The following is a 12,185-nucleotide window of genomic DNA, read 5'->3' as shown; positions in this document are numbered from 1 at the left end:
AACTAATGTGAAAGCAAATTTCAGGTGTATCCTCAGGAAATGCTAAAGCAAGGATAGAAGACTCCTTCTCCCAATATTCTGGGACAAATGAGGAGGGATTATCCGTCAGCGGGTGGCTTGTGCTACTAACAGAGGATGTGGAAAACATTTTTCTGACTGTAATAAAATTCTTATCATCCTGACAGATCCTTGTAAAACCTTCTGGGGGGAAATCTAACAGAGGGTCTTTAGGTTTCGATAAGCAAGAAATGGAAATTGGTGCGATCTCAAAAGAGGCTAGTTCTCTCAAGCTACCCTCAGCCTTTGGGAATCTTGTCACAAGCGTAAAGCTCCCCTCTGGAGTTTATACAGGGTCTACATGCCTGGTGTTCTTAAGAACACAACAGATTTAGTACATGCGCAGGATCTATACTTTGACGGCTTCCATGCCACTGTGGGGGCCACATTTTGAGACTGGAGACTTGCAAAGATGGTGTATTAGCACAGGGAATATTGAAGGGGGAGGGCTGCGTTTCAAAAATGTGGCATCGCCAGCTCCTCTGCTTCCACATACAGATTTGGTCCCCATGCAACCCCAGACAGAGGCAAATATGGCCACAACATCTGCCTGGCTTGCGATGAGGGAGCTCAAAGAGCGTCAGCAGGGCTCTCTATACAAAGCACCTAGCATGGGGGCACCTACAGGTAATGGCTACTCATCTATTTTCTGCCCATGCTCTGGGGTTGCAGTTTTCAGGCTTGGGGACAGGGTGGTGACTGGGTTTGGCACCAAGTTGTGTCCCCACTGAGTTCAAGGGGTTCTACCTTGAGGTCACTACTGGACAGACCTTGCCAGCCTTACGAAGTGGGGTGATTAGCAAACAGGGGAAATTGAAACCACTGGAGAGGTTTCGAAATGGGGCTTCTGATGAGAAGGGGCCGCCCCATTTGTGCTTCTCCAGGGGCAGGAGAATATCTAGGGCAGGAGAATCCCTGCAGGGCCTCTGAGGCTCCCTTTGCTTCTTCCTCTCTCCCAGGACCCTGCAGCTTCTTTTGGCTCGTTGACTCTTCAGGAAGGATGAGTGAGACTGATCCTGTCAAGCTAGAGGAGATGGAAGAGGGAAGATGGACGGATGACCTGGTCAGGTTGTCTCCTGCATCCCTCCCCACAACCTCTGAGCACTCACTCCCAGGGACCTCCGAGAGATCTGGTGAGTTCCAGGGGAGGGAAGATGGGGACGTGGATGGATGGAGCTGGGGAGGAATTGGGGCTTGCTCAGCTTGGGGGTGGGGGGAGGCAGGCAGGCAGATGGAGATGGAAAAGGGCAGCACCTTTTCGGGCTCCCCCACCTGCCTGCCTGCCTGCTCCTTTGTCATCTGCAGGCAATTTGAGCTAGGAATAGATCACAGCTCCCCGGCCACCGTGATGAATTGGCAGCTCAAAATGTCTAAAACCAGTTCTGTGATCCGAATGCCTTACCAATGTCAGACACTGATCCGTCGCGCAGCACTAGAACCCACGACTCTTTTTTTAAAAGATTAGTTTTCACATATTGCATTACAATAGAGATGTACCAAAGCCAACACCATTTCCTCCCCATCCCCCCATACATTGACATTTCAATTTCCTCAATCCATCATATTATCCTTTTCTCCCTCCTCCCACTTCCCTCCGCCCCCACTCGATTTCCTCCATATTATACAATTTACAATAATCTTTGAATTCCACAACCTTATCAAATCACCTATATATTCTTATTATCTTTCCTTACTAATTTTTCTTCCATCCAGTACTTCACATTTTAATCTAGGCATATTAGCGTCTCTTTTTTTGAGCAATATTTTGCCGTATAGTCATCAAAACATTTCCACTCCTTTTTAAATTTTTGTTCGACTGATTTCTTCTTATAGCAGTTAATTTTGCCCAAATTAAATATTCATTTAGTTTACAAATCCATTCCTCCTTTGTGGGTATAGTTTGTGACTTCCACCGAGCAGCAATCACTATTCTAGCAGCTGCACTTGTGGAATGTAATGGCGTCCGCCACACTTTCCTGTGCCCACTCTCCGTGCCAACTGTGAGCCTGAAGCTGTCTTCCTGGCTCCAAGCCGAGTTTCGCAGCAGCGGTCGTGCCTTGGGTGGGTGATAAATCCAAGGCTGTACGCAGGCTTCTTGCTCATCTAAGAAGTTTTAATCATTGTACAGAAAAACATCATAAATCAACCTGGAGATCGAGCGGACATCTCCTCGGCTCAACAGCTAAAAATGAAAGCAACTCCCACACAAAGAAAGATTCCCGTATGTGAACAAAACCACACCTCAGAATGTGGGACCTCACACAGAACTGTTTAACCCTGTAAGTTCTGATTCTCCTCATAGTACTTGCATATAGAAAAATTCTTCCCCCACCCCGTGGTATCTCTTCATCTATCAGTCCAAGGAGATATGTCTCTGGTTTCTTTGTTATTGATATTTTCCCCATCTTCTTTAGTTCTTCGTGTACTACTATCCCAAATTTCTTAATTTCCTCACACCTCCACCACATATGTATTGTTGTTCGTATTTCTCCACCACATCTCCAACAGAGGTTGGATTTTATTTTGTATATCTTTGCCAGCTTAACTGGCGTTAAGTACCACCTATAGAACATCTTTACAAAATTTTCTTTGATTGTATATGAGGCAGTAAATCGTATATCCTCTCGCCAGAGTTTCTCCCATTGCTCTAGATAGATAGTATGTCCGAGATCCTGAGACCATTTAATCATCGTTTCTTTCACTTCTTCCTCCATCAGTTCCCAGTCCAATAAAAGATTATATGTTTTGGATAACAATTTCTCGTTCTTCTGTATCACTGTAAAGTTAAATTTCGAATCTTCTTTTGCAAATCCTTTCTTTTGATCCGAGTTGAGAATACTTCTAAGTTGTACATACTACCATCTGTCAACTTCATATTGCCATATGTCTTCATAGGATTTAATCTCAGTTTCCCCTGTTCCTCTTCCAAGAATTGTCTATTTGTTGGCCAATTTGTCCTCATATTCCATTTTTTGATAGCATATGCCTCCAGCGGTGATATCCACCAAGGTGTCTGTGGTTCCAGATGTGATCTATATTTGTTCCAAACTTTATATAATGCAGCTCTTAATGTATGACTTGTAAATTCTTTATTGCCTTTTACTTTTAAGATACGCATGCCATCTGTATCTATTATTAAAACTTTCAAGATCCAATATATTCGTTTTTTCCAATCTAATCCAATCTCTTACCCAAATTAAACATTCCGCTTCATAATATAATTTTAAATTTGGCAATGCTAATCCTCGCCTTTCCTTTCTTTCTGTCAATAATTTATACTTTATCCGCGGGTTTTCTCCTTGCCATATAAATCTCGTTATATCTTTCCTCCATTCTTCAAAGCAATTCTCTTTATTTATAATTGGTATATATAGCATTTTTGGCAGGACATTCATTTTAATTATGAAGACTTTAATCTACTCCAGGTTTCAAAAGCTTTACTTATTCCTTTCCAAACATTCTCATAATTATTTTTGTACAGATAGATATTCTTCATAGTTAGATCTATACCCAAGTATTTTGCTTTCTTAACGATCTGTAAGTTTTGTTTTTTCCATATTCATTTTAAAGCCAGACACCTTGCCAAAATCATATATTATCTTTATTGCTTTAGTGATACTTGCTTCTGGTTCTTCTGTTGTTAACAAAATATCATCCGCAAAGGCCCTGATCTTATAAACCTCTTTTCCCAATGTTATTCCTATGATCTCTTTGTCTTTCCTTACAACAATATTTCTAACTTCAATCTAAAAAATAAAGGTGAGAGAGGACATCCTTGTCTGGTGCCCTTCTCCACTGGAAAGCGTTCTGTCTTGACACTATTAATTATCAGACTAGCCTCCTGCTTCTCATAAATCACATTTATACCTCTGCAATATTTTTCACCCAGAGCTTCAGAGTTTTTAGGGAAGTTGAAGTAACTTCTGTCAGGTTTGTTGTTTTTGCTTCTGTTTGCATTTGATTGACCAAAGAGATGACTGACCTTGGAGATGGAGTGGATTCCAGGATTGAGCCAAACAAAATCTATCCCAGATAAAAGCCAAGCAATATCTCAGTTAATACCAGCCAACTAAGGAAGTGAAAAATATAGTAAGGCCTCACATATAACGGTTACGATATTGAAGCAATGCAGCCGTGAGCTGCTAGCTGCTAGCTTGAAAACAGCACATGATGGAATGTTAGGACTGTTCCTTGGGAAACAGAGGGACAGTCATTTCACAGGGCAATGCACAGGAATTAGCTCAGAGTGTAATATGAGCTCTTCCTTTTGCTCTTGTACAGAAAGTACAGGTTTTGTTTCACTCTCGACTGCAGGAGTATGAAGAGAGCAGTCATGTTTTCTGTAACGCTGCAAAGACAGAAATAAAGGCGATGTAAATACGTTTCTGTCTATCTCTTTCCCCTGCCGGGGGGGCAGGAAAGAGGGGTGTGTTCTTCTCACGCTGAGAAGGATCGCCTATCGCGACCTCTGCCTGGATCCTGCCGGGAAAGCAGACAGGGAGGTCAACAGGAGACCAAGCCGGGTGCCTGGGAGAGTTGCCAGTTTTCTCCTGATAAAGGCTTGATTTCCGACATCTGGTAGCAGAGGATGGTTTTGATCCATGAAAGCAACAAGAGAGGTTGATGGATCGTACTTCATCCTCTGCAAGGAGATAAAGAAAGAATGTGGTAGCGGGCAGATGGAAGCTACAAGGACGGCTGAGCACCGGAGGAGGTGTTTTTGCTGAGCAACGGATTCCCTCAAGGTATGGTGATTTTATGGCTGTGAGAGTGAATGCGAATTGAAGCATTCTTCGGTTCACTGAGTGTCTGCTTTTGGATGAAAATGAAACCAGCACTGAGAGAGAGCCACATTCCTCGCATTCCTGATTCTTGATAAGGCTAGTCCAGTTGCTAAGCAACGAAACGTCAGTAAAGTGGAAAGTTACTAGCCAACGGAGAAGGGGCTGGGACTGTAAAAGGCTAGAAAAACACTGGTAAAAATTCCAGCGTTTGTTTTGTCTGCTATCTCACTGCTCTTGGAGGGACTTTCAAAACAGCCTGCGTTTAGCTGCCAAGTGCAACGCAGTGAAAAGCCAATAGACTCTTGGATTTTACAAGCTCACAGCAGATAGCTGAGGCTTGAGATTGAGATGGCTTTGTTCTCTCAGAAGCTCTGAAAAGCTTGTGAAGCTGGAGTGAGAAGCAAGAGCCAAAAGTTGACTACCCCAGAAGGGGAGAGCCAAGATGGCGCTGGCCAAGTTCCTGAAAGCTCATCGAAAGCTGAGGAGAGCTTTGACCCCAAAAGGGGGAGTGAAGGAACTGTTGCTGTTCCTGTACTTGCTGCAATGGATGTTGCTGACAGGGGGAGAGAGGCTCGGAGTTCTAGCACCCCCACTGCCATTGCAAGGAAAGAGAAAGCTGAAGCTCTGAATGTTGTTTGTTGTCGCAATTCTGGCCAACCTGGGCATCTTCAGCGGAGCTGTAAGAGGCCACGTCAGCAGAAAGGAGCTAGGGGAAGCTCTGCAAAGCCTGAGGCATCAGGCAAAAGTCGTACCAAGTCCCAGGTGAAACCTGCAAAAGCATTGCTGTCAACAAAAGCCGAATTTTCAACGGAGAACGCTTTTGTTCTTGACACGGGATGCACACAACACATGACGTCGCGCCCAGAACTGTTTTCAACGTTTAAGAAGCAAAGCTTCACCGTGAAACAGGCCAATGGCCAGGAGCTGAAAGCGACCGGGTTTGGAACTGTGTATCTTGAGAGTCTGAACTTGACTATTAACAATGTGTATTTGGTTCCTGATTTAAAGTTCAATCTGCTGAGTGTTTCGCAGATCACAAAGAAAGGACTGACTTTGTCCTATGATAGAGAAAGCTGCAAAATCTTCAAAGATGGAGAGCTGTATCTTTCTGCCAGAGAGATAGATGGACTGTATTTGTTGACTTTTGATCAAAGTGATTGCATAAATTGTAATGCATCTGAATCTAACATGATTTCTCTTGCAGGTATGACGAAGGACGTCAAGAAGGTGACCAAGGTTAACAGGGCATTTCAGCGAGTGTATGCTGATGTGATTGGTCCTCTAGCACCATCTAGAGGCAATGCAAGATATTATCTTGTGTGTGTGGATTATTTCTCTCATTATGTGTGGGTAAATATATTGCAGAAACCACAAGAAGCCTTAGAAAGGTTTAAAGAGTTTTGTGACAAGGTTAAGAATGTTCATGATGCTAACATTGATTGTCTTTTCACAGATGAAAAGCCAGTTTTTCTTTTGCAGGATTTTCAGGATTTCCTGGATAAGAAAGGGATAAGGCACAAAACTGCTGTTTCAGCAGATGCATGGAACAAAAGTGTCTGTGTGCAAGTGAACAAAGAATTGCAAAATGGCATGAAGGCACAATTGCTGAGTTCACATTTGCCACATGAGTATTGGGCGGAATCATTATTGTGTTATTGTTACTCTTGGTTGAGAAAGGTTTCAAAAGGTTTAGGAAGTTCTCCTTTTGAAAAGCTATTCCACATAAAACCTTCTGTTGCCCATTTTAAGGTTTTTGGGTCTCATGTGAAATCTGATGCTCCAGGTGGAGTAAAGAATGCTAGAGGCATTTTTGTGGGTTATGAAAAGGGTCTCTACAGAGTAATTTTGTCTGAATCTGGCCAGGTGATTCTCACAAAATTTCTAGAGAGTGCTCCTGAACAGGAGAGAGTAATTGTTCACACATTTCCCACTGAGGACAATTCAGATGATGATGATGATTTTACTGATTACAGTGGTACTGAGAGTGACAGTGATAGCTCAAAGAGCTCAGTTGACACAGTCATTGCGAGGAAATCTCACACAATTGAAAGACCTTCACAGGTGAAGGATGAACCACTGTTTACTATTGGAACTGGTTCTCCAAAGAGTCTTGAAACTGAACCAGTGAGCAGAGAGGATCAACACCTCATACGCAGGTCCGAGAGAGTTACAAAGGGTGTACCACCCAAGAGGTATTCAAAAGAGTTTGCTAACTCTGCTGTAGCATGTGTTACTATTGTTGACAACAAGACAGGTTGAAGCTCTGTCTAAGTCAGAGACAAAGACACAACAGAGAGTTGCTAAGCGTAACACTACATTCCCTAGCCAAGGTAATGCAGATTCACTCATTCCTTGGAAGTCAGACAACCAGAGAGGTACACTGGGGAAACCAGTGGCGGGTAGTTCCAAGGGGGGAACTGAAACAACAGGGGAGTATTATATTTATAACAACTGTTTGTTTTCTTCTCTGGATCAAGCTTTGCTCGCAGCACACATTGATTCATATGGGGGAGTATGTTACGATATTGAAGCAATGCAGCCGCGAGCTGCTAGCTTGAAAACAGCACATGATGGAATGTTGGGACTGTTCCGTGGGAAACAGAGGGACAGTCATTTCACAGGGCAATGCACCGGAATTAGCTCAGAGTGTAATATGAGCTCTTCCTTTTGCTCTTGTACAGAAAGTACAGGTTTTGTTTCACTCTCGACTGCAGGAGTATGAAGAGAGCAGTCATGTTTTCTGTAACGCTGCAAAGACAGAAATAAAGGCGATGTAAATACGTTTCTGTCTATCTCTTTCCCCTGCCGGGGGGGCAGGAAAGAGGGGTGTGTTCTTCTCACGCTGAGAAGGATCGCCTATCGCGACCTCTGCCTGGATCCTGCCGGGAAAGCAGACAGGGAGGTCAACAGGAGACCAAGCCGGGTGCCTGGGAGAGTTGCCAGTTTTCTCCTGATAAAGGCTTGATTTCCGACAATAACTCCCTTCAGTTCTTCCTCTATCAAAAGCATTCATTAACTGTGTTCAATAATACGGAGCTCCATTTCTTTTTGAGGAGCTAATTAGTTTTTCTTTTCATTGCAGAAGGTGCTAAATTGGAAGGGAAGAACAAGGGGGAGCACAACAGAATCCACATAGCGGAGAAGTCATATAAATATTCAGAGTGTGGAGAGAAAATTGGTCAGAGCTCCCATTCCACCTCCCATCAAAGAAAGAGCTTCGTTCGAAGGAATAGCCTCACTTCACACGAAATAACACAGAGTAGGGAGAAATCGTATCAGTGCTTGGAATGTGGAAAGAGTTTAAGTAACCGCCGGAAGCTCACTTTGCATCAAAGAATTCATACCGGGGAGAAACCCTATCAGTGCTTGGAATGTGGAAAGAGCTTCAGAAAGAGCTTCCATCTCACTTCCCATCAAAGAATTCATACAGGGGAGAAACCCTATCAGTGCTTGGAATGTGGAAAGAGCTTCAGTCGGAATAACAATCTTGCTTCCCATCAAAGAATTCATACAGGGGAGAAACCCTATCAGTGCTTTGAATGTGGAAAGAGCTTTCGTCAGAGTGGTGAACTCATTTCCCATCAAAGAATTCATACAGGGGAGAAACCCTATCAGTGCTTGGAATGTGGAAAGAGCTTCAGAAAGAGCTTCCATCTCACTTCCCATCAAAGAATTCATACAGGGGAGAAACCCTATCAGTGCTTGGAATGTGGAAAGAGCTTCATTCAGAAGCATAATCTCACTTCCCATCACAGAATTCATACTGGGGAGAAACCCTATCAGTGCTTGGAATGTGGAAAGAGCTTCAGTCAAAGGATCCATCTCACTTTCCATCAAAGAATTCATACAGGGGAGAAACCCTATCAGTGCTTGGAATGTGGAAAGAGCTTTCGTCAGAGTGGTGAACTCACTTCCCATCAAAGAATTCATACAGGGGAGAAACCCTATCAGTGCTTGGAATGTGGGAAGAGCTTCAGTCAAAGGACCCCTCTCACTTCCCATCAAAGAATTCATACAGGGGAGAAACCCTATCAATGCTTTGAATGTGGAAAGAGCTTTCGTCAGAGTGGTGAACTCACTTCCCATCAAAGAATTCATACAGGGGAGAAACCCTATCAGTGCTTGGAATGTGGAAAGAGCTTTCGTCAGAGTGGTGCACTCACTTCCCATCAAAGAATTCATACAGGGGAGAAACCCTATTAGTGCTTAGAATGTGGAAAGAGCTTTCGTCAGAGTGGTGAACTCACTTCCCATCAAAGAATTCATACAGGGGAGAAACCCTATCAGTGCTTGGAATGTGGGAAGAGCTTCAGTCAAAGGACCCATCTCACTTTCCATCAAAGAATTCATACAGGGGAGAAACCCTATCAGTGCTTTGAATGTGGGAAGAGCTTCAGTCAAAGGACCCATCTCACTTTCCATCACAGAATTCATACAGGGGAGAAACCTTTTCATTGCCATGAGTGTGGAAAGAGCTTTCGTCACAATTTCAGTCTCACTTCCCATCAAAGAACTCATACTGGTCAGAAAATATAAGTGCTTTAAATGTGGGAAGAGCTTCAGTTAAAGCTGTGGGAATGTTCAGGGATGCAGGAGAGGATATATTGTTTGATTATATCCTTCCCAACTTGTGTTAACAAGTTCTACAATTTAGCAGAGTAACATTCCCCTTTTTAAACTTGCACAGCGGATGCGTTTGCTCAGGCTCGCTAAAGACTCTAAAATACGTTTCGTTGGCAATATTCCCCTTTATCACCTCATAAAAAGATAGACATGACACAGTCTTCTATAAAAGTATAAAAAGAGTTTACTCACTCACATTCTGTTCACAAATGGATCCCAGAAGGCAGACTTAAGTTAGAGAAGTAATATACCTAGAAACTATCCCATAAGGAGACAGTCCTTTTGTCCTCTCTTGGCTGGAAGCAGAGAGAGCATCTCAGGCTAAGCAGATGTTGCTTCTTCAACGAATGTGGTCAGAGAGAGAGAGATGGCTGACCACTCTGTCAGAGGGGGATTTTTCACTGGTGTCAGATGACAGAAGACTGTGACTCCATGAGACTGGTTTAAAACCAAATTAAATAAGGACTATTTCAAAACAACAAACAGCAAAGCTTGTGGGTGTTTTTCCTGCAGGCAGAGTACAAACTGCAGCTTTTCTCCTTTTGTAGCCATGGCCAGCTGCAACCAATTAGCCCAGAGCTCACAAAAACTGTTCTTAAAGGTACAAACATGTTTCTGTGCAGAATGATTCTTTCCCAACACACTCCTGCTTTTCTGTTGCCTGGGCAGGTGAGGTCACGCCCACCTCTAGTCACATGCAGAGGAAGACTGTCCCAGCCTAGGAGAAACAGGAAGTTCCGACTGGCTGGTCCAGACATCCCCTTTTATGTATGTTATGATGCTTTACTGAGAAATGATTTGATTGTAAATAAAGCTCAGAAGACCCTAAAGGACTATTTTGAGTTGAACCTGAATCCCGGAATTGAAGCAAGGGTCGTATGGGATGCAAGTAAAGCTGTAATGTGAGGTTTTCTGATTCAACAGAATTCGATCAGAAAGAAAGCACAGAATGAGTAAAATGAAAAAATTCTGTCTCAATTGAAGGAGAAAGAGAAAAAACTGAGATGTAACCCCCAAAAACCAACAGATTCAAAAGGAAATTAAAGCGTTATAATTTCAGTATTCACAAATAGTAAACTAAGAAATTGAATGGAAAATTAAATTGATGAAACAAAAGACTTGAATTGGCAAATAAATGTGGAAAATTATTGGCTTGGCAATAATAAAAGAGACAGAAGGAGAGTACAATAATCAGTATTATGGAGAATGGCAAGAATATTGAGAACCCAGCAGAGATTAGAATATGCTTTCAAAAGTACTACAAGCAGCTTTACAAAAAAGAAAAAGAAGAAAATGAAAAAATGGAAGAGTTTTTGGACAAAAATGGATTGCATAAAATTCCAGCGGACAAAAAGAACCTACTAAATGAACTGATTACAATACAAGAAGTTGAAGTGGCAATTGACCAAATGAAAATAGGCAAAGCAACGGGACCTGATGGTTTAACAGCCAAATATTATATGTAGTGATCAGGTGGGATTGCTATCAAGAATCATATCAAAATAGTTGATCACTACAATTATAAAATATTTAAAGATTGGCTGATACAACCATTGATGGATGTTTGTAACAGGATTTTACAGGGGGACAAAGTGCCTGAGTCCTGGAAAGAGGCATTCATCACTCTGAAGCCCAAACCAGATACTTGAGCTCTAAGTAAAGAATTACTGACTAATTTCTTTAATGAATGTCGATTATAAAATATTTGCAAACATTTTGGCTACAAGATTGAAGAAGGTTTTGAATAAGCACATACATAAAGATCAATCAGGTTTTTAACCTGAGAGGCATATGAAAGATAATACAGTGGTACCTCAGGTTACATACGCTTCAGGTTACAGACTCCCCTAACCCAGAAATAGTACCTTGGGTTAAGAACTTTGCTTCAGGATGAGAACAGAAATCGCATGGCTGCAGCAGGAGGCCCCATTAGCTAAAGTGGTGCTTCAGGTTAAGAACGGACCTCTGGAACGAATTAACTACTTAACCCGAGGTACCACTATATTAGGAACATAGTGCATGTGCTGGAAAGATTGGAGGTAAAAAAGAATACTAAAGCAATGTTAACGTTTATTGATGCAGAGAAAGCCTTTGATAATGTTTATTGGAGTTTTATGAAACAGAATTTATGTTATATGGGGGTCGGTCAAAACTTTCTAAATGGTATTAACGCAATTTACTTTGAGCAGAAAGCAAAAATTATAATTAACAATGTGGTCTCCGAAGAAATTAGGATTGAGAAGGGAACCAGGAAAGGGTGCCCACTCCCCCCCCCCCGCTTTCTATTTCTGTCCTAGAGGTGCTGCTGAATATTATAAGGAAAGATGAGGAAGTTAAGGCATAGTAGTGGGAACTAAACAATATTAGTTAAAAGCGTTTGCTGATGATTTGGTATTGACTTTACAGGACGCTGAGATCAGTGCAATCAAAGCACTGTCTCGTTTTTTGACAGAATTACAAGCCTGGTAGATGAAGGGAACGCAGTGGATATAGCCTACCTTGATTTCAGCAAGGCATTTGACAAGGTGCCCCATGATATTCTTGTAAAGAAGCTGGTAAAATGCGGTCTTGACTATGCTACCACTCAGTGGATTTGTAACTGGCTGACTGACCGAACCCAAAGGGTGCTCATCAATGGTTCTTCTTCATCCTGGAGAAGAGTGACTAGTGGGGTGCCACAGGGTTCTGTCTTGGGCCCGGTCTTATTCAATATCTTTATCA

The 12,185-nt window shown here is 42.5% G+C and overlaps 2 protein-coding genes across 4 annotated transcripts in view; both read left to right on the top strand.

Moving 5' to 3' along the window:
• The window catches only part of LOC308466018 (uncharacterized protein), a 33,825-nt gene extending 22,227 nt beyond the window's left edge, over window positions 1–11,598 (top strand). For 2 of the 3 annotated variants that reach the window (XM_080986558.1, XM_080986557.1), the window contains exons 2-3: window positions 1,017–1,190; window positions 7,924–11,598. In XM_080986558.1, coding sequence (XP_080842684.1) covers window positions 1,058–1,190; window positions 7,924–9,044 — 1,254 coding nt within the window. In that variant the 5' untranslated portion in view covers window positions 1,017–1,057 and the 3' untranslated portion in view covers window positions 9,045–11,598. Of the gene's footprint in view, window positions 1–555; window positions 685–1,016; window positions 1,191–7,923 lie in introns of all 3 variants that reach the window. The other variant, XM_080986556.1, reaches the window with a different exon arrangement.
• Window positions 1–12,185, top strand: part of LOC308465707 (uncharacterized protein) — a 109,356-nt gene that overhangs the window by 2,179 nt on the left and 94,992 nt on the right. The window lies entirely within an intron of this gene.

This window comes from Podarcis pityusensis (genome assembly GCF_964106645.2).
Source record: "Podarcis pityusensis genome assembly, chromosome: 2".
NCBI classification, from domain to species: Eukaryota; Metazoa; Chordata; class Lepidosauria; order Squamata; family Lacertidae; genus Podarcis; species Podarcis pityusensis.
The sequence above is the reverse complement of the archived record's forward strand: the minus strand, read 5'-3'. Positions and strand labels throughout refer to the sequence as shown.